We start from the raw sequence: 21,852 nt of genomic DNA, 5'->3' as shown, positions 1-21,852 counted from the left end.
CAGTATTACAGAATAACTATTAAGAAACATGCAGTGGTATAATGGAAGCAAAGTCCATTCTGAGATCCAGGTTCTGCTTTCAGGACTTCTTTCCTTGCATTTCTTGGTTAGTAATCATAATTACTTAAGATTTTAAACCATCAGTCCAAATTTGGCACACAATAAACATTATAAGTAAAATCATCTATGAGCACTTTTAAGCTCGGCAAAAAAAGATCTTAGTATGTGGATCATGTTGCCTATGAGGCAGGTAAGGACAAATATCAGCGCTTCATCAGCATGAACTCATTCTCCAGACAGGCCGAACTCTTTCCATCAGAGGTGCACAGTACCACTTGCTCTGGCTCTGTCATGTCAGCTGTCCACACACACAAATGCAGAAAGCGAATGCAAACTGCACCTCTCCTCAAGGTCTGTAAGATCAGCCTCCCATTTTCTTGTACAGAACAGCTACACTGAACAGCCCGTTACATGAATGGAAGCCTCCCTTACCGAAAGGTAAAAGGCCTAAATGCCAAAAGCAGCGGGCACAGCTAATGAAGCGAGAGAGCAGCAGAAATAGGTGCTCAGCTTTCCAAGTTTCCATAAAAGCAAGCGATAATTTAAGATCTCCAGCAGATACTAAAAGAGGGGGGTAATGAAGCAAGAGAACAGATTGCATGAAAAGGAAGAAGTATCCTATGGAGTTTGTGACCTGTTTACCATAAAATAAATAAATAAATGAAAGCAAAACAACCCCCTGAGGTGACAGGGTTAGTATGAGGGACATTATGAACCTGCCACGTGGAGAAGCCTATAGAAACAGCAGTAATTACAGAGCAAGAGAGGATGATTGGCCAAGCGACAAGAACTTGGGAAAGAAAGCAGATGAGAGAAGGAAAGGGGAAGATTAGGAAATTCAGGACAGCAGGTAAGTCGCTCTGGGTATTGCTCAACTAACACTGCTAGCCTGGTACACAGCAGATGAAGCCTAGAGCAAAAAAAAAATAGTAGTTTGGTCATACAGAGAAAGGAGAACACACAAGCCAGCTCAATTTTTTGTACTTCACACTGAATCACTCAACAACTCTGCCTGCTCCTGTGGCAAGTGGAATATCACGATTTTGCATCCTGCATTAGGATTAATTAGTTCATTTGTTGATGGTATCAAAAGAAAGGCCAAGTGTTGGCTCAGTCAAGGAGAGTGAAATTTTCCTATTCCTACAGGAGCTTGCTGATGAGGGCATGCTCTCCAGGGAAAGCTTGGTCTGTCACTACCTGTGTAACTGTCCTCTATTCTCTGATCCGAGGACAGACTCCAGAATCAATCTTACTCCTTTCAGTACCATTAACATTCACTGTCATTAAAAATAAGAAATATGGGGGCTTTTTTTCCTCTTTGATATTGTGTGTGATCTCATTCAAACCATGAAAACAACAGCCTAAGCGTTTTGCCCTGTTGTATCTCAGGGAGCTGGAAACCTTCTACCAGCAAGAAACTCTTACAGCAGTTACCATGGTGACACTGGTAATAGATATTTAAAGGCAGCTCACTCATAATCACATCTATTAGATATCAGGAGGCTTTACTCAGAAAGACACAAAAAGCTTGAAACCAGAGAACCAACCAGGGTTAGTGATGGTATAAGTGGACAAGAAATTTATGGAGAGGGATCTGCTTATACCACCATTTAGCCGGACACAAAGGACTCCTGTTCAAATCTGACATGGCACTGAAGCTTGCAGAATAAACTATTTTTAGTTAGTCATTTAAAAATTGGTTCTGAAAGCCTCATTTCAATAGTGGTGGCTCTATAAATCCTTTCAGAACAGTCATTGCCAGAAGTATAATAAAAAGCTGTGCTGCAGCTCATCCCACATTAGAACCAGGCTGCTGGAAATTCCCTGGCCTACCAACATCACCTGGAGGGGGTTCCTTCCAATAGAGAAACATTGGTGGCGGCTGCAGATACCATTGCTCTCTGCACCCACCCCAATGGCCTGACACCAGGCAACCGATGAGCCCCGTTCCTGCAACGCAGCCAGAAACTCAGCTCCAAAGGGACCTTGTCTCCCCGTCTGGAGGGTTGGGTAGCCTAAAGAACAGTGTCATACTGCTTTTTAGATGTTACTATGCAGTGAGGAAACTTGAATCTGGATAAACAGGAAGCTCACCGAGTTGAAGAGGTATCTTTGGTTATATAAATGTTAAATAATCTCTTTCTTTAGGTTCTAGTCTGTAGTGTTTCAGTCCACTGGAATGTACAAAGAATCTGCAGAATCAGATCTCTAGATACAAAGCCACTTCACCAACTTGGCTAAGCCTATGCAACAGTCATCAAATTGAGATTTCCTTTCTCTTTTTGCTGCATATTTCCATGACAACTTTCTTCCAGTATCAACTTCTTTATATTGGAAAGGTCTCTCAAAAGAGAATTGAGGCTTCTATAGCAACAGCTAAAATCCCTGGGAGATGATGATGTCTGAAACTTTATACAGATCTTTTTTTAGACAATGAGGTACAACACAAGTGCATTTGGAATTTCATAGGTGAAAACAAAAGCATATGTAATATTAGGGAAATTGTGAAGATGGGAAGAAGTAACTTGCTGAAGTGGGACAAACACAAAGAAATCCCCTTACTTTCAAAAAGGACATGCACTTTGAGATACAAAATGTTAAAGAGGACAGGATCATACAGTCATCTTGAAAACCCACATCCTGCTCCTTTTCTCTGGAGTTACAGAACAGAGTCACAAGGAACAAGTCTGCCGATCCTAAAAGGAGATTTTATTGAAATACCTCCCTCTGCAGTCTATCTTACATTGACCTAAAGAAAAAAAAAGCATCAGGATGCCTTTTCAGTTTTAACTCCCATATACCTGTCAACTAGCTACAATCCAACCTTTTTTTCAGTACTTTAGCTATTTGCCACAGTAGTAACAGTATTCTCCAAGATGGAAAGCCTTGCTACCTCAGCAGAAAAAAATAACTACATTCTCAAACAAATAAATTGGTTAAACTCATATAAACCAAGGGAAGTATAGAAGTTGAAACAACTTTCCTTCACTGAATTTAGGTATATTTCACAAAGAACTTTACTTCTCCCATGCCCTTTCAAACCTAAAATCTTTTAAACAACAACAAAAAATCCCAACAAAAAACCAACTACATTCACAACCTGTATAAGAAGTAGGAAAGCATCAGACTTAATATATAGATGAGAAGACCATAGAATGAAAACATTAAGCATTGCTGCCAGAATCAGAGCCCAGCAGGCCCCAGCACACTTCCTTTTGTAGCCGCTGGAAACCTCTTTGCGACACAAGAGGCAAGGTCGGCAGTCTGACCAACTGCAAAGCAGCCATACTTCCTTCGGCTTGTGGTGTGACTGAAACCTTCTCCTTTTTTCATGAAAATATCCATTAATTTATCCCCTCTTCCACGCATTCCCCTAGATCATCACAGTTCTGGTAAGGGGAAAAAGGCGCAGCCAGGTAGGCATGAATGAAAAAAAATTGATTTAGTCTAATTATTGTTGGCTTCCACCTTCAGCCACTTCCTGCCCAGTTAGATAACTTCAGAAAAGACTCTGGAACTGGCAGTTTTACAAAATAAAGTTGAGCACTATGAAGACTTTCTTTTTCTTTTTTTTTCAAATAGCAATGCCAGAAATGACAGCCAAGGCCTGTTCAAAACCTAGGAGCTCTACAACTAAGAGACATATGCAAAACCAGGATTTCCAACAAAACCCCCATTATTTCCAAGGTTTATCCTGTCTGGAGAATATTGAAGTGTGGGAGAAAGACTGAGTCACTGTAAAGGTCAAGTGAAATGCAATTATTTAATATCCCCATGTGCTGCCCTCTGCTGAAAGAGACGCTGAGCACATTAGAGCATTGCGTCCATTGCAGGCTGTAGAAAAACTCATGATCATCTGCACCTAATGCTGTCATTACACAGGAAAGAGGCACACTCACACCAAACAAAAATATTTCATCTGGGACTAGGCAAGGTTAAAAATAACCTAAGTTCTTATACTGGACTTAACAGCTCAAAGATGAAAGTGTGATTTCAGGGACAGCATTCAGACAGTAAGAGCCTGGTGAAGGAAGAGGATCAAATGCATTGGCTACACATGTCTGCAATAATGAAGGTTCACAGGTTTATAAAAAAAAAAAGCTGAAAGTTTCATTTGAACAACTTATTTATCAAAGATGTGTTGAACTCTCAGATTCTCTCTCCAAGCCTTAATCCTCCATCTGATTTCACTCACATGAAAAGACTGGTCAGGCAGATGAGATTATTCAAATACTCAAGGACATGTATCTGTTTATGTGTAGAACACAGAACAGCATGAATAGGAAAAGGAGAAAACAAAATACCTAAGGGGGGGAAATATAACATATTTATTTATAAATATTTAGATATATAAATATAAGTATTTTATGTAACTGTATTTGCAAAATATTTATAAAAATATTATATTCACAAACAAATAGTAACCCAGCATTTTCTCCAAAACAAACGAACAGAGAAAAGAAAGTCAAAACAATATTCCAGCTATGCATGTAAACTCTCGGTGCTCAGATTCCAAATCCAACATATCTTTTTTTCCCTTTGTGCCTTTGGAAAATAGGCTTTGCAGTGTGACTTCAAGATCAGCCCAACTAGGTTATTTTGGATCAAGGAGAAGATTGAAATCTAAAGTTCAGGGCTCCTTAGGGAGATCATCCTTCCAGCAACCTTCTCTACCTTGTAAAGACACTGTTTTAGTAGATTTTAACTGCACACTTTTCAACAGTTTCTGACCTTTTTAAAAAAAAAAAAAAAAAAAAACAAAGGAAAGAAAACCAACAAAGGAGTAAAAAACAGTGGAGAGGGAAGAGCACTGGGCGGGTGGACCCTACTGGTCCAGCCAGTAGAGGGCAGTGGAATTTAAGAGGAAAGTTGTTGAAAACGAACTTCGTATAATGAAACATTTCACTTGGTAAAACCATCAATTTAAATTGTTATTTCAACCTACCTATCCAGTCCTAAAATAAGACATAAGCAAGACAAAGTGCAAAGGATAAAAAAAGGAAGAAAACAGATTACTTCAGGATCTCTAAAGAGTTGTGTTTCAGGGTATCAGGAAGATTTCATATTTAATGCATTGTTTAAAAATAATTATTAAATCTTTTAAAATTTCAATTATTGAAATACACTACTTCGAAGCATCCTGTCGAAACCATCCCAGATATTTCTCAGGTGTTTAAAAACCTATGGGTAATTTTAACATTAAAATAGAGAAATATTTTTTTAAAAAAGTCAAGAAAGCTATTTTTAAGGCATACCTATCTCCACTTGTGCCGAGCTGAACAGAAAGCTGGTTCTAGTCCACCAGAACAAGAAAGTAAAACAGGCTAAGCAAAATGCAACACAAGCAAAGCAGTAAAAGATTTTTAATGTTCACAGCACCTTGCTTAAAAAAAAAGGGGGGGTAAAAAAAAAAGGGTAAAAAGCACCATTTCTGATCTCATTACCAAAGAGAACAAGCTTCTAAGAGCACAGGTTTCTATATGATTTGACATGAGTTAAGTTTGCATTTTGTGACAGAAAGACAGATTTTGGTTACTCTCCAAGCCCTTCTGAGATATACACAGGTCCTGAAGTGAAACTGCCACTCTACGCCAGAGGCGGCCAGGGTTTCCTCAGAAAAGCTACCAGAGATGGCCTGACACTCCAGCATTTTCACCTAGCCTGTGGAAAACATGGAAGAGTGAAGATACCTTTCCTGAGCTCAGGCTAAGGAGCTCGTACGCTGAGGTGCCGTGAGCTCTCACCTCAGACGACGCTTGACGGCTGCCGGGGTGAACCGCAGCTTCCCGCGCTCCGACCTCCCCCACACGTCCAGCCGGCAGCTCCTCAGGTACACCACGGCGCTGAACCACCCCGCCGTGGGGCAGGGGCTTCGGTTGGAGTCGGTCTCCGCACCGGCAACGGCACCGGCACCCGGGCTCGGCGCCCACCCCGCTTACCGCCGGGATCCGCTGCCCTCCCCGGAGGGCTGCCCTCGTCCCGGCCGCTCGAGGGACGGCGGAGGGGGACGGGGAGAGGCTGCAACCGCCCGTCCCCGCCGCGGGACCTGTTGCCCCCCCCCCCAGACGCCAGTCAGTCAGGGGGAAACGGCGGGAGGACGGCGCACGACGCCGCCGGTACCTCAGGAGCTTGCCGCCCCCTCTCCGCACCTCAGCCAGGGCACAGGGACTCCGTCCCGCACTGCGGCACCTCAGCCCTCCCTGCCCCAGCCCCGGGGCTGCCTCAGGCGAGGCCGCCGGCCTGCCCCAGCCGGAGCCGGAGCCGGAGCCCGAGCCGCGCTCACCTGCTGCCGCCGCCGCTCTCGAAGATGCTCCAGGAGCCGGAGCCGGAGCCGGAGCCCTCACCTCACCTGCAGCGGCCCCAACGGCCGCCAGGGGGCTGGCGCGCAGCACGCCGGGTAATGTAGTCCGCCTCGGTCCCAAGGGACTGCCAATCCCGTCAGGAGCCGCGGAGCCTGCCGGGAGCTGTAGTTCTCTGTGAAGGCGCTGCCGCGGGGCACGCTGGGATGCGTAGTCGCAGGGCAGGGGAGAGCGGCCGGCGCCTCTCCTCGGCGGAACTACAGCTCCCGTGGGCCCCCGCGCGCCGCCACGGCTGCCGGGAGCCGCGTTACCGGGGCCTCGGGTGGGCCGGGACGCGGTGCGGGGCCGGCGGCGGGTGTTCGAGGCCGGTCATGGCGGCAGCGCCGCCGCCCTCCGCTCCGGGTGGCCCGGAGCCTCCCCCGCTGCAGTACAGCCTGTTGCTGCAGCACCTGGTGGGCGAGCAGCGGCGGCCCCGCGCTTGGGACCCCGCCGCCCTGGGCGGCATCCCCAGCCCGCCCAAGAGCGAGGAGCAGAAGATGGTGGAGCGGGCCATGGAGAGCTGCGCCTTCAAAGCGGCGCTGGCCTGCGTGGGAGGTGCGGCGGGAGCGGCTGAGGGAGCCGGGGGAAGGCTGGAGGGACGGGGCGTTGAGGGGGAGCGGTGGTCGGGGCAGCCAGCTGTGGGAGCGGTTGGAGGGGGGGAGAGCCTGCAGCACAGGGCCCCCCGTGTTTAATTTTCCTCCCTCTAAGCCTCCTCCAGTGTCTGTCACAGGTACCAGGGAGGGTTCTCTGTCTGTCTGCCTTCCACGCAAAGGATAGACGTGCTCACAATCTTTCCTCAGCGCAGCACAGGCTGTTGGCAAGGAGGGTGATCGGCACCGGCGTCTGTGGTATCAAGGGACAGGCCGTTTGTGCTCTTGCACTGGCCCCTTTCACGCTGCAGCGTTGACAGACAGTGGGGAGCAGAGGTGGTTTGGTGCCTGCAGGCGATGTGCTGCTCGAATCCAGCCGAGGTTCATTTTATGCTGTTTGTCTTTTACAGGATTTGTTCTGGGAGGCGCATTTGGTGTCTTCACAGCTGGCATCGACACCAACGTTGGGTTTGATCCCAAGGATCCATATCGCACGCCAACCGCAAAAGAGGTCCTCAAAGATATGGGGCAGCGAGGCATATCCTATGCAAAGAACTTTGCCATTGTGGGCGCCATGTTCTCCTGCACAGAATGTGTGGTAGAATCTGTGAGTAATAACTTCTTAAGCATTAAGAAATGTTTTCTTGTACACTTAATCTCTTTTACTAGATTCAAATAAGTATGTATATACCCTGTGTAATAGGCCAAGGGAGTAGGCAAGTTTGTTTTGTTTCTTGGCCATCAAAGCTTTTCAGCTTTGAGACCTGTCTCCAGAACTGCTGTTGTCTGACAGAATGAGCAGAGGAGCATGCATTAGCAAAGTCCTTTTCAGTTCAGGTCTTGAATGTATTTGCAAGTATAGGCGTTACTTTTTAAAACCCTAGCTATGAATATTTGTTGTTACTTTGAGACATCAAACTGCAAGTTGCAACACAGTAATTTGAGCCTCTAAAAATTCCATATGCAGAAAGGGATCCTTTGATTAAAGTTCTTAAGTAACAAGCCTATTTTCTTCTTGTCCCTACAGCAAGTAGTGACCTTGTGCAGCTCAGTGGTAACCCTATCATCCATTTTTTTTAAATAGGAAAATTAGCCTGTTATGAATTTTGAGTACTGCCTTTTAAATGAAAGACACAATTATTTCTTAACTCATATAGGAGAAAAGTGTATCTGCTTGCACAATGGAGCAGAACAAAGAGATCTCTGCACTGGTGAAAACTAGCGTGCTCTGGCTATGGAAGTAGTACATCTTTGTCAGCAGCGTGCTCTGGCTCTCACCTGTGCTGAGAACCAGGCTGTATGGCCAGGCTCAGTGTTGTGCTCATGTAGTTATAGTGCCTTTAAAATCTCTGAGCTGGTGCCAGTGCAGAGTGCTGTGTTCTGGGGGCTGTATCGGCTCACCTGAGAATCTTTGCCGTAGCACTGCATTGCACCATATGGATTTGTCTTACCTCTGTCAGTGACCCCTTCCTTCCTCTTCTGGCCCTGCAAGTCTGCTGTTTGAGAGTGCAGGGGGCCATCTGCTGAGAATAGAGGGAAGAACATTCTCAGCTGAGAAGGGGCTGGAAGGTCATCTTTCTTGGTATTAGTACAGATACCGAGTGTTTATTCTGTATTTACTTGTTAATTCTGATTTTTAATTCCACAGTATCGTGGCAAGTCAGACTGGAAGAATAGCGTTATTAGCGGCTGCATCACAGGAGGAGCAATCGGCTTCAGAGGTTGGTAGAGCCTGCTATGAACTATTTCTGTGATAGGACTCTAATTTGGTTACGCAGCATGCGGTGCTTTTAACGGAACACACACTACAAATCTCTTTGCATGGGGTTGTGATGATGTCAACACGAGAGTGTACTCTGGACTGGCAGAACTGCTCTATTGCTTTTCTGTCAGCTTGAAAGAGATGTGTGGGTAGGGAAGGCTTGGTCATACAGGACAGTGAGATTGGAGGAAAATGAACAGAATTGACTTGAAAGAAAAATCAGGAAATGGTGTTAGCTATCCACGCTCTTCTGTGGTGCTGTGGGGAGGGAGCCAAAAATACATACTGAGCAATTCTGTGAAGCTACAGCTCTTGTGTTAACAGAGCTCTGCTTATATGTACTATTTCACTGGCAGTAACTCTGTTAATTTGCACAGTGTGTAAAATGCTTTCCTCCTTTCTCACATATCAATTCAAACAGACAATTCTATTTAGCTGTAAAAGAGCAGGAGCACTGGGATTTTAGTCCGGCAGGCACTAGTGGGGACTTTGGGAAGCCTTGAGTGCTAACAACATCTGGAGAAAAGCTCCAAGTAGGAAGAGAGCTGCTCTGCTCATCAGAAATATCAAACTTCTCTCACCTCTCCTTAAGAAAAAAACTTGTCCACAGAGCATAAAAGAAAAGAAAGTGCTCTTGAAAGTGCTTCTAATTGAGCTTGTTAAGTTGTGTGTGTCCTGGACCTAATCCTCTTAGAGCTTTCAAAGCAGTAGCTGCTCTTCTCATCCCTCCCTAGTCCAACAGCAAAGCCACTGGTAGCGCTCAGATCAGAGTGCACCGAAATCAGCAATGGCCACTGGCATTTTCTCTTCTATCCTTTGGGGGGAGACTTAGCACCACAGCGCCCAGACAGCGTGCTGTGCTAGTCCAGCCGTGGTAGTTTAAAGTAAGTGCAGTGTGTGCCAGGTTCCCCCCTCACCTTGGGCAGTGGTAGTGGCAGTGTTCCCTGGTAGCGGACCGCCAGGTTCCTGCAGGTGTTAAGCTCTTCAAGCCAGCACAGCGTAAGCTAGTTACTGGGAAGAAAAATATTTTTCCTATTTTGTCTCATTCTTTCCCACCCTTTTTGCATTGCAGCTGGTTTGAAGGCAGGGGTTATTGGCTGTGGTGGATTTGCTGCTTTCTCCGCTGCAATTGATTACTATCTACGGTAACAGTGGGATCCCTTGGGAGCAAGTTTCCCTTTTGTTCCAGTGCTGCTGCTAAGAGCCTGCATCACGGCAGAAGAACCATCAGGCTTACCTTTCCACTGCCTCTGGAGTCCTGATCAGTGCAAGCTGGATGGTGTTGGCCACTTTTCCTGAATGACTAACAATAATCTGGCTCTGAGCCCTGGCGTGCTGCTTCAGGCAGACTTGCGGGAGTATGTGAGGATGGAGCCAGGCGCAGTGAGCAGTATCTCCAGGACGGATCAGCTGACTGTCAGTTTCCAGGAAACAAGCCTGGACTCTGAGCTTTTTCAATCCTTTGGGTCTGACTTTGATTAAGTCTGCTGCTAGCATCAAAAGAGGCAGGAGGACAATCTTCAAAAAGAAAGGCAGTGATTTAGGTTATCATGTATTTGAACGTGCTGCAAGTGTTTTAACAGTTATCAGTTTGCAGCTTGCTACTCGGTTGAGGAGAGGTAAGATCCTGTGGAGAAATAAGTTTGTTCCAGGCTTTTCTTAAAATACCAGCTGAAGACAAACCACCATCTGTACAACTTGTCTTATTTCGAGTACAGAGATGAGAGCCAGATTTCTTTACCATGTCTTAAAGGGAAAAGCAAAAAGGAATCCTTAGCCTTAGAACCGCGTGGTTACTGGCAGATGAACAAAACAGTTTAAGGGGAAAAAAAGAGGTTGTTGCAGAAGTATAATTCTCTGTAGCCACTTGGCTAGCCTGATTTAACCTCACTGTGGGAGTACAAATAATCTTGCTACTGCTTTAACTGCAACAGGCTCACACCATTAGTTCCAGCAGTTTGATAGTGAGACTAGAAAGCAAAGTGGTGAGAATAAACCACTGTTAGACAGATTAACTGGGCATTCACTTAGCACACAGTCTGTTTCCCATCACATACATCCCTGTACCACCTCTGAGTGCCCCAGTGTTACGCTGGGGGAAGTGCAGAATGTTGGTACTGAAGTCAACATCTGTTCATTAGCTCAAGGAGCTGCTGCCTTTTTGATTTGCATTCATATTAGCCCTCTTGCTCTTCTAACTAAGCTCTGTTCTCAGACCTCAGGGGGTAATTTTTATACTCTGAATAGTTTAGGCTGATTTTTAACCTCCATTGAGCCACTCCACAAGGGCAAACACCCACCCTCATCTTTTTGAGGCAGTGGGATTTCAGATTCAGTACACACACCTAATAAGGGTTCTCCCAGCCACTTCTCCTCCTTTGCATCCACGGTTTGACATCCCAGAATAGCGACAGCACTTGCTTACCTGGAAGAGCAATACTAGCAGGGTAGTTTGGCAGATACAGTGGTCAGTGGTCAGTTTGGAGGCATGCTGTCTCTCATTCCCACAGGGAAAGAAGTGGGGAGACAGCACCATGTGATCTATCAGATGAGGTTTCCAGATTGCCTGATGTCCCTTGCTGTGCCTGTTCAGTATCCTCAGGCCAGAAGCTGTGCAAGTCAGCTGAATTTTAAGCTTGAGTAATTCTGGGCTGATTAAACAGGCTGGCTCCAGACAGTCCAGGTTTTTTCCTCCAGAATGTACTGAAATGCAAGGATGTAGCCCAAACCATAAGATGTCTCTTAAAAGATTGCCTGGCACAATGCCTGTGCTTATACCACTGGCTTGAAGTGCAACTAGGAAGATTTCCACAACTGAAAGAGAAGCTGTGATGCCAAGGTGATCAGTTAGTGCAAACAGCAACACCACAGGGCTCCTTTTGTGCAAATGTTGGGGCTTTGCATTTTTATTAACATTTTTTTTCTCCTCACATGGTTTACAGCCATTTAAAGTTTATAATCTACAGAAATTGAAACAGAACACAAACAAAAATATATCCTTAACAACTTTGAAAGTCAAATATTAATTAACAGTTCTATTCTACCTGTAGCTGCAAGAGTCCACCCCCCCCCTTCCTTCCTGTAGGGACAAGCAAAAGCCAGTCATGGGGACGGCCGCAGCCTGTTGTGCCAGGGCTGTGTGGACCGGGCCTCCAGCCACTGTCGCGCGGGGGGAATTTGGCTGTACAGAGTCTCCATCTGGAATGACAGTATCGTGGACAGAGACTTGGACACATGTAACAAATCAGACACACACAGGGATCCATTGTGCAGTCAGATCTAAAACTCGGCCTCCTTACTGGGTCCAGGGCCAAGACAGACGCCTGGTTCTTTTCTGCAATGCTGTTTCCCTTCTGTTTAGCTGGTAGTCAAGAGGAGCAGGGTCTGGAGTGTGAGCCCTTTGGAGGGGGACTGAAAGACCTCCCCTCCTTTAGTCGCTTTGCTGGTGCGGGGCCGGCAAGTGCTGCCTTCCCCGGGGAGGTGGGCTTTGGACATACCTGGTGCATCAGTGGCAGGCGGCCGGGCTCTACCTGGAACAGTCTGTTAGTCAGGAGGGTAAAGGCAACGCTGCTGCTAGCAGGGATACGCTTGGTCACTTCTCATCCATCTCCATTTGGCACAGGAGAGCACGGGGCCAACGCAATCGGGGAGGGGGAGCTTTCCCACAAGGACACGGACTCGGCTCACAGAGCGAAAGGGTTTGTGTCCCAACAGGTACCAGTACCTACCTGTGAGTGTGGGAAGGTGGGGGACATACTGGGAGCCAGGCACTCGGGCAGCCGGAGCACAGCCTGGCAGCGGGCACAGACACGTGGCTGTCCTGCCTTGGGACATGGCATGACAACTCCAGCCATCAGCCCGGGGGTCAAGAACTGGAGCCGCTAACTAAAATGGACCTGAGCTGGCCGGGCACGGCTAACCCAGCAGCAACTGCTTTGTGAGAAAGAGAAAATGAAGCACTTCTGCCTTCAGTAGTGAGGGCCACGAAGGCTTTCCTCCTCCTGTCCCTCTGCGCTGGTTTCCAGGCTGGGTGACCGTCCAGCTGCCGCAGAGCACTTGCCTCTGGCAGGGCCTTGTGCTGCCATTTGCCCAGGGCAGTGGGGAAGGCCAAGGAGGGAAACAAAAACCTCCCCATTCTCATGGCCACGTCAGGAACGCTGGTGCCCCGGCAGGCTCTGCCACGGGGCACAGCCAGTGTCGGCAGTCTTTGCGGCAGTGGTGGGCTGGCAGGGGCGCGCGCGCCTCGCTGCGGCGGAGATACGGGTGTACGGCAACGGCAGGGACCCTGTTCCCCGCCCCGCCAGGGCTTGCTGGGGAAACTGGGATCCACGTGCCCTGATGGGACCCCCGTCAGTGCCAGGGCACTGCCCTGGGGTCAGCCTGTGGCGGCTGGCCGTGGATCGAGACCAGCACAGCACCTCTCGCTCCAGCCTTGTGTGACGGGTTACCCAAAACGCTACTTGGAGGCGAGATACAGCGAGGGAAGTAACCGCCACGCTACACGCACGCAGGCAAAGCGCAGGATAAGGGCTGTAGAGGGGACTGGCCTGATAGCACCCAGAAGAGACGTGGCGAGGAGGAAGCAGCACCCCACTCCTCTGCTCTCGTGGTCGCAGGTTTGCTCGGGCCAGAGCAGGATCCAGGCACGGGGTCCAACGTTTGCGCAGGCAGCAAGCCAAAGCAGAGCTGGTCATCACCGTCACCGGGGAGGGAAGCCCGTGAGCTCCCAGCCTCTGAAGCAAGCCGGTGCTGCACATGCAGGCGTGGGGCAGGGGAGCTGGGCAGCGAAACAGGCACTCGTGGGACGCTGCAGGCTTCGAGCTGGGCGAGACGAGGGGCGCCTGGTAGAGGCGAGCAGGCAGAAAGGAGTCCAGGAGAAAACTAGCCAAGGGGGAAGCCTGTGTCCACAGCCCTTGTCAGTCACTACCTCTTCCGTTGAACAAATATACATAAAAACAATTCTTGAACACAAGAAGGGACATAAGACACGACTACTTTACAGAGAGGCACGGCGCCTGGGGTAGGACCGGGCCACTGGTACGCGATTGTACAGGAGCTGCAGGCGGCACCGTCCTGGGTCCGGGCCGGTCTCCCTGGGGGGCTGCGATCCAGTCCGTGTCCCCCGGCAGGGAGCTGGGAGTGTTTGCAGCTGGTGCCTTCTCCCTGCAGGCTACACGTCCGTGGAGAAGTAAAGTGTGTTGCGTTTCAGCTCAGTGAAGGAGATGGGAGGATGCTGCAGGTAGTAGAGAAGGACCTGGACCTGTAGCAAGCAAATGGGGGGTGTTAGGCCAGAAAGGGGCAGAGCTGCCACCTCCCAGCTTGACCCTGTGCAGCCACGTCCAGCAAAGAGCTACAAACCTACCCAGACAGGCAGGTAAACCCCTCCGCTCCCCACACTGCCGGGACGCCTTCTTACCTGGGCCATCACGTCGTGGGACCAGATGTCGGAGGCCAGGGTGAGATGTGCCTTGCTCTCCCCCTCCGAGGGTCTCAGCAGTGTTGGCCCAAAGACCGTGGCCAGGTTGTGGAGAGACATTTTGTTGATAGGCTCCTTTTCAGCTACCCTGCGGGGTACGGGCAGAGAGAGGGAACGTGAGCCCCTAACGCTGTTCTCCCGGAGCGGGGCAACCACGGGGCGATGGCGGGGGTAGGGGGGCGAGCGCTGGTCTCCCTTCTCCCAGCCCTGGCAGGGTACCTTCGGCTTGCCGTTGCCCGTCACGGCCGCCGGCAAACCCAGGTGCAGGGCAGGGAGCTCTGCCCCCTTCACGGCCTCCGCCGGAGCCGCCGGGCCTGGCCGGGAGCCCCGGGAGTGATGTGGCAGCGACCAAGCCCTTGCTTGCTTATGTGCTGCGGGGCCTCCACCCTTCCCAAACCCTGGCAGGGTACGGGGAGCTCCGCACCAGCTCGTGCCCCCCCGCACCCACTCCCCCACCCCCCAAAAAAAAGTGCTCCCTACCCCACCGACCCTGCGGGGACCCCAGCCAGCCTGCGTCGAGGGAAGCGGGACCACAACATTGCCATGTTAGGAGGCAGCTGCGCTCCCCGGCACAGGCTGCACGGTTGAGCCCCGGCCAGGGGAGCAGATGTGGGAACTGGCTGTGCCCAGTTCTCAGGATGGAAATGGATTTTTTTCCTTCCCCACCCCCCTAGCATCAATCACTTTTTCTGTTTGGTTTTAGCCAAACCAGAGGGGAAAAAAAAAAAAGCTTCACGATGCAAGTAACATGAGCCGTGAGCCCTGGTCCCAAATTCGTGGCTAGCTCTGGACAGGCTCTGCGTGCTGCACCACTGCCCTGCCCACAGCTCTGTGCCCTCCATGGGTTTCGGGTCCCCAGCGAGCCCCGAAACTGTCCATCTCCAGGTTTGCATGGGCTTCATCTGCGCCGAGATAAAGCCTGGCAAAACACGCATTGCTGCACTCGCCCTGGGACGAGCGACACAGGGCGTCACCTGCAGCTTTGGGACATGTCCGCAGAGCTGACTTCTTTTTGGCCACCCGCTGCAGACACGTTACAGGGATTATTGCACCTTGTTTTGCAGGACCTACTGCTGGATTGGTGGGAAGGGACGCAGCGCTCAGTTTTCCTGCCCAGGGGGACACTGCACAGCTCCCAACTGATTTCCCCATCCTGCACCAAGGCCAGCCGCTCCCCGCAGAGAGCTCGTCCAACCAGCTGCACACCGGCTGCAGCAGCCAAGAGCTGCATCTTGCCAGAGGACGTGTGCTCCCTGCAGAGCTGACCCGCAGCAACGGCCGTGCGCCGCAAAATCCCTGCTGGCACCGTGGCCGGTGGTCCTGGGGTGCTGGGGGCTGCTCCGTGGGGCACGAAGGCTCCAGGATCCCTCCAGGATCCCTCCAGCATCCTATGGGGCCCACGGAAAGAAGCCAATACTGACATCAGCCAAAGGGATTCGTGGCATGCCGAGTCCCAGCCTGGCCCTGGCGAAAACGCCGGAGCCCGGGGAGATAGGGCAGGTGGGACACACGTGGGTCTGCACCCTCTTGGAGGGGCTGGGAGAGGAAAGGGCTACTCCGCCGCCTGCCCGACCCCGAGCTGCTCTTGCTGGCCCTGGCTGCTGCCTGCAGCCCTGCTCTGCACCAGCACAGCACCATCTGCCTCCAGTTTGGAATCAGCCCGCGGCTGCACAGGCACCACAGGAATCAGCCAGCGGCTCTAACTCTGCTCACATCCCATCCCCACGGAAAAGTGGAGACAGACCCATCCTGCACCTCCCGCCCGCGCCGGGCAGCCGCCCGGGAGCCGCAAGCCGAGCCGTTACCTTTTCAAGTGCTCCAGCAGGAAGAGGAAGGTGATGAGGTTGGGGTCAGGCAGCGAGCGGAGAAGGTGCATCATGCAGTTCTCCTTGGCAGCAGGATCCGAGAGGGCTGGAGAAAAGGAGGGAGAGACCTCAGGACAGGGGCTGGTGACATCTTGTGCAGCAGCAGGACCCACCACGGCCAGATGCCTCCCGGCAGCCCGCGCATGAGCGGCCGACCCTGCCCCGCAGGGCTCTGCCTGCACCCTGGGGAGCAGCACCACGAGCCGGCAAGGACAGCCAGAACCGAGTGGGCTAAGTTGGGAAGGACCCTCGGGAGCGTCCCATCCCGGAGCAGGCAATGCCAACCAGAGCCACGCTTGGGCGCCGACCCCTTCCCCGTGCCCGAGCCCTTACCGATCCCCTCCATGAAGGCGGGGTAGAGTCTGTCGGTGAGGAGGGGCTCAGGCAGCTCACGGAAGTACAGCTTCAGCGTGCCGGCGATGGCGTTGATGTCCATGTCACTCAGCATGACCAGGATGTCCTTGTTATCTGTCCAGAGAGCACCCACATGTGATGCCCTCCCGCACCTCCTTCCCCTCCGGGTCTCAACCCCCCCACGCAACCCCAGCTGCCTGGCCAGGCTGTCGGCTGGAGGGCAGGGACAGCCCTGCCGGGTCCACAGCACTGTTTAGCCAGGATGGGGCTGGGAAGAGCCGAGCGGTTCCCGCCTGGCTGGGCAATGGGACGCGGAACAATTTGCAAATCCATTTGCAACGTTGCCCTGACTCAGTGTCTCCCAGGAGCCAGCCAGGCGTGGCAGCAGCTCAGAGACACCGAGGCACAAACAAGGCTGGGACCTTTGGGCGTTTGCTTTCCCAGCTACACCCTCCTTCTCTCCCCCAGCCCCTTCCTGGGCGCACCGGCATATTTTGCACACACGCAGCGCAACAACCAGACCCTGGGCTTGCAGGGCAGGGGACCAGGGGCATCTCGGTGCCTGTGAACCCTCCCAGGGTAACGTGACGCGAAGGGCAGCCGTCTCCCAGGACACTCACTTGCATCGAAGACGGCTTTCAACGCCTGGATGTCAGTGGCGACGCCAGAGATCCTGTAGATGCCGACCTCTTCGATGCCCCTCTTCTCCACCTCCTCGATGCACTGGCGCACGATGTAAGGCACCTTGGAGCGCTCGCGCCTGGCTCGGAAAGCAGAGCCATGAGGAAAAATTCCCGGGGGACCCTACGGCAGCCAGCTCAGCCCTGCAAACCCTGGGCCCACGGGCAGGACGGACATGCCAGGTGGGAAGGATGGGGGTGGCGAAGGAACAGGCGAGACCGCAGCAGAGAGCAAAAGCTGAGCTCTCCGGTGTTGGTGGGAATAAGGGGACATGGTGCAACCCCACAGCCACAGGGACCGGAGCAGATCAGCCCCCCCCAGCCTCTCACGTACTTTGTCACGACGCTGATTTTGACCCCGAAGACGCCGGTCTGCTTTTTGGATGGGGTCCTCTTCAGGCTCATGTCTCTGCTTGTGAACTTCATGGAGAACTCCACCTTGATCTGCAGGAGACAGGAGGTGACTCCCAGCAGCCCGGCCCTGCCCCGTCACCTCCGTACCGCACGAAGGCACAGCACAGCCCCGGGGAAGGGGCTACAATCAAAGCGAGGGGCTGTGTGTCCCCGCGGCCCTGCTTACCCCATTCATCTCAATCACATCCATGTGCCAGTTCTTCGTCTGCACGGCCTGCGGGTCCAGCTGCGGGGAGAGATGGTGCGTGAGCTCCGCGGGGATGCAGCCCCATGCCAGCCCCGCTGCCGCCCCAGCCTGGCGGCCCCCGAAGCCCCCCGACCCACAGACAGCGTGGGGCACGGGACATGCTCTTCCCTGGCACCGTGCTGCCCATGCCAGAAGGATGGAGAGGGAAGGTCTGGGGTCCCTCTGGCCATGCCCTGAAGCCGGGTGGGCTCAGCCTCCCCACCCTGGCCCCCCCCGAGCCCCTGCTAGGCAGTGCTTTAACCCACACCCGAGAAGCAAGAAATTTCCAAGAAATTAGGACTATTTCTGGCAGCAGATTGATGAAACAGAACTAGGGCAGCGTTTTCCATGCAGAAAAACAACATCTCCCCATAGCCAAGGCTATTTATAACCCCTGGGAATGACGGGCTCCGCTATTTCTGGCTTTGGGGCAAGCGGGGGACTTGGTGATGCTGCCCCAGCGCCCAGCTGCCGTGGCGAGGTGCTGGCGTTCCCAAGGCCCCGGCACGTGCCATGGTGGGCGCCGGGCCCCAGGGCTGGGCAGAGGCGGGTGCAGTTGCCTTTCGGGGCTTCTCGGTCCCCAGCTGGCGGTATCGATCCAGCCCCATCGATCCCCGTAATGCACAGGGCGGGCAGTGGGGCAGAGCCCAGCACTAATGTCCCCTTGGGGAAGGGGATGGGATGTGGGAGCTGGCAGGGACTGGTGGGGGCTCCCGGGGCCACGTGCACGCGGCTGCCATGCGATGCTCGCGCCAAGCGTGCGGGGTCACTCCTCAAGGACACGGGAGTTTCCTACAGCTGCTGGGTTGGGAGATGCTCCGGGCGAGCGCAAAGATGTTCGGAACCGCTGCTCCGGCCACAGAGCTGCCATTCCCCTGCCCCAGCCTCTGGCTGCCCGTGAAGCCACGACATATCATGACGGGGGGGACGGACACCCTGGAGTCCCTCACGTCCCTTCTTGCACACCACGACCCCACGCTCCCAAGGACAGGATCAAGCTGTCCAGGTTCTCGGCACAGACCCAGCGCTGTGGCATCGCCCGCCGCCCAGCCCTGTGCCACGGTAAGCCCGAGCAGTTCCTCGGTGACTGCAGCACCACGGGAAATTCTGCGGTCTCCAGCACGGCCCGACGCGCTGCGGTCTCCAGCACGGCCCGGGAATGGCTCCTGACGTGGAGCCTTCCCTGGCGCTCCAGCCTGGTGCACGGAAGAGCCCGGCCAGTGCCACGCCACCTCCTCCCCACCAGCCCTGCGGCTGCTGAGAACAGCAGCGGGGGGAGCAGGAGGAGGAGGAGGAGGAGGAGGAGGAAGGCTGCAGCTGCCCTGGGCTCCCGTGGGGCCCTGCAGCAGATTTGGACACCAGGATCACGAGGCTGCAGCCAGCCCGCCGCCAATCCCAGCCCTGCCGCTCCAATTCCCCCGCGTCCCCCCCGCCAGCACCGGATCCCCCCCCCCAGCAGAGCTGCCGTGCACCCACCACGACCAACGCCAGCCCCGCGCCACCCGTGCCGTGGGGTTTTCATCCCCTTTTCCCCACACAGCCCGGTCCCACTCATGACAGCATCCAACCCTGTGAGCCCCAGGCAGCGGCAGCGAAGCCCTTTGTGCCCCAGCCGGATCGGGAGCTGTGGGCCTCCCCGCTCTGCGGTGCAAATTTAATTGCAACCACCACATACGCCTTCCCCATCCCCGTCCCCCCCGGGTCCCCCCTGGCTCTGATGGCCCTGGCAGCTCACATCTGGAAGGGCTTTAGCAGGGTTTCTGAAGAAAGCTTTAATAAAAGCCAGGTTGGCTGCCGCCAGCACCGCGGACCTTACCCCGAGCACGCCGCCTCCCCGCAGCCACTTGTCCCCAGTTGGGCAGAATCGTCCCCCATCCAGCGCCCCGCAGCAGCCGGCACGGCTCCAAATTTGGGCTAGTTCAGCCAGGACCACTGGCCTGAACTCCCTCGCAGCTGGGGCAGGTCCCCACGCACCAGTGGGGCACCGGCTGTGGCCTGGCCCCGGCGCTCCTCCAGCCCTGCCCGCCGGCACCCCGCGCCGCGGGCAGCACCGCCACGCTGCCCGCTCCCCGCAGGAAGCAAAGCCACCGCCGATGCTTCGTCTCCAGGCGTGGGAGGACGGACGGGAGCATCCACCCACGGAGCCAGAGGCAGCTCCTGCCCACGCAGCGCTGGCAAACACCCCGTCTCAGCTCCCACCACCATCTCCTTCTCCTCCAAAGGGAGCCGCCGTGCTCCAGCGCAACGCAGGGACGTCCCGGGCCGGTGGGGAACTGCTGGCCTGGGAGCCCCGGGGAACAGCCCCTGTGCCAGCGCCGTGCAGGATGGCCCAAGTGACATGCTGCTGTCCCAAGATGCCAGCTCCTCTTTGGCAGGTCAGCCAGCTTCAACCACCAGCCCGTGCCCGGGGAGACTGCTCAGCCAGGTCACCGGCACCTCTCCGGGCTGCTCCCTCCTGCATCTCAGGGATGCTCAGCAGCGGTGGTAGCCGTGCCCAGGCCAGCATCCGCTCCGGTGCCGCTGTCATCCACGGCGAGGTGAGACGCGCTCTGCTCCCGGACACAGGGATGTGCCATCATCCCGTTTTCCCAAATTACCCGAAGGTGTTTGCTCGCAGGACGAGGCCCCAGGTTGCGGAGGGAAAGGCGGCAGCGTGGCAGGCGATGAGCATCCCGGCAGCCCCGCAGCGCTTTGTGCTTCCTGGGGAGACTCCGGTAGCAGAGTCCTGCTGGTGCTCACCCCCGCAGCCCCTGCCTGCTGCTCATCTCATGCACGGGGTGACTCTGAACTCGAGGGAACAAGGCCACATCCCGGGATTTTGTCCTCAAGACACCTCCAAGGCCACGCGTGGCGGATACAGCTCCTGCGCAGGCAGCGGCAGCTGAGACAGACCCACGCAGCGCCGGGTCCCCGGGGGCTCCCAGGTGAGGAGTTGGGATGGCTCCAAACCCCCATGGCGGCTTTCCAGGGCCCCGAGCACCGGGATGCTCCAGCAGGGCAGGGGCTGCCAGGCTGGGCACATCCCTTCCTCGCGCCTCATGCCCACGAGGTCACCCAGCCATCAGCCTGGGGTGAAGCCATCGGGAGCAAACTTATGGCTTAGCCGGCGACGCCACTTCTGCCATGACCCTACGGAGCGGGTTCCTGGGGGACCTGCTACAACCAGGGTTGCTTCCCATCAGCGCAGCACCCCTGGACATCTCAGCCTGGCCTCCCACGGCTGCCCCGGTTCCGGCAAGCAGATGCCCCCACCGGACCTCCATGCCAGCAGCTCCTTCCCCAAGGAACCGGCGATCCCCGAGCCACTCCGTCCCGTGGGGACAGAGCAACGCCCGCACCAGCAAACGCTGCCAGCCAGCGGCAAAGCACACAGCCCTAAAAAAAGCGGCGACTCACAGCCCCGTCTGAAAGCGACCCGAGAAGCAGCAGACACCCACGGCACGCCGGGACCGTGCACAGAACCGCCGGGGCCACATCCTGCCGCTGCAGCCCCAGTGCCTCCCGGTCGGCAGCCGCCAGCCACGCTGGGGACATGTGGGGCTGGGAAAAAAAACCCCCTCAGTGTTTTGACCCAGCAACAGCTAACAGCAGCCGCCGAGCAGCCTCCCCGCATAGCCCTCGTTGCCCCTTAATCCCCGCTGCGGGAGCAGCGGCGGCGGCACAGAATCGAGGTTAATGCCGCTGCGTCACAGGCAGCCCCGCCGCCGAGCAAACCTTGGCCCCACTGCCGCCAAACCAAACCCCCACGGGCCAAGGCAGCTCTCTACCCACGGTCACAGCCGAGCCCCAAGCCAGCAGCTCCCCACGCAGGGGTACCGCACGGAGGGAAACCCCCAGAGTCCCCCGTGGGATCGCGGGGGCTCTGGGAGAGCCTGCGACGGTGCTGTCCCCCTCCCTTGTCCCCTCCGTTGCCCACCCCTGCCCTCCGTCCTCCCCCAAAGACGGGCGGCGCGGGCTGATGGGGCTGCGACATGGCTGGGAGCTGGGGGAAGCCTGGGTGGACCCGGGGGGGCTGGGAGGGGGGGTCCTTGCAAACCAAGCAAGAGGGGGTACGCAGGCACTGGGTGCTGCAGCACCCCAGGAGCCT

The 21,852-nt window shown here is 54.3% G+C and overlaps 3 protein-coding genes across 6 annotated transcripts in view; 1 reads left to right on the top strand and 2 right to left on the bottom strand.

Annotated features, from left to right (window-relative positions):
• The window catches only part of SPECC1 (sperm antigen with calponin homology and coiled-coil domains 1), a 101,685-nt gene extending 95,321 nt beyond the window's left edge, over positions 1-6,364 (bottom strand). The window contains exon 1 of the mRNA XM_075032814.1: positions 6,344-6,364. The gene's annotated coding sequence lies outside the window, so the exon portion shown is untranslated. The remainder of the gene's footprint in view (positions 1-6,343) is intronic.
• Positions 6,365-6,653: 289 nt separating this feature from the next.
• TIMM22 (translocase of inner mitochondrial membrane 22) lies at positions 6,654-10,436 on the top strand. Its single transcript, XM_075032811.1, has 4 exons — positions 6,654-6,953; positions 7,399-7,595; positions 8,637-8,709; positions 9,823-10,436. The coding sequence occupies exons 1-4, from the start codon at positions 6,731-6,733 to the stop codon at positions 9,897-9,899; spliced, it is 570 nt and encodes a 189-aa protein (XP_074888912.1). The 5' UTR covers positions 6,654-6,730; the 3' UTR covers positions 9,900-10,436.
• A 1,191-nt stretch (positions 10,437-11,627) lies between these two features.
• Positions 11,628-21,852, bottom strand: part of ABR (ABR activator of RhoGEF and GTPase) — a 42,116-nt gene continuing 31,891 nt past the window's right edge. For all 4 annotated transcript variants that reach the window (XM_075032809.1, XM_075032807.1, XM_075032808.1 and 1 more), the window contains 7 exons: positions 17,706-17,765; positions 17,460-17,569; positions 17,066-17,205; positions 16,425-16,559; positions 16,032-16,137; positions 14,167-14,314; positions 11,628-14,010 (listed from right to left, as the gene is read on the bottom strand). In XM_075032809.1, coding sequence (XP_074888910.1) covers positions 13,921-14,010; positions 14,167-14,314; positions 16,032-16,137; positions 16,425-16,559; positions 17,066-17,205; positions 17,460-17,569; positions 17,706-17,765 — 789 coding nt within the window. In that variant the 3' untranslated portion in view covers positions 11,628-13,920. The remainder of the gene's footprint in view (positions 14,011-14,166; positions 14,315-16,031; positions 16,138-16,424; positions 16,560-17,065; positions 17,206-17,459; positions 17,570-17,705; positions 17,766-21,852) is intronic.

The sequence above is a fragment of the Buteo buteo genome, chromosome 7 (genome assembly GCF_964188355.1).
Source record: "Buteo buteo chromosome 7, bButBut1.hap1.1, whole genome shotgun sequence".
Classification (NCBI taxonomy): domain Eukaryota; kingdom Metazoa; phylum Chordata; class Aves; order Accipitriformes; family Accipitridae; genus Buteo; species Buteo buteo.
The sequence above is the reverse complement of the archived record's forward strand: the minus strand, read 5'-3'. Positions and strand labels throughout refer to the sequence as shown.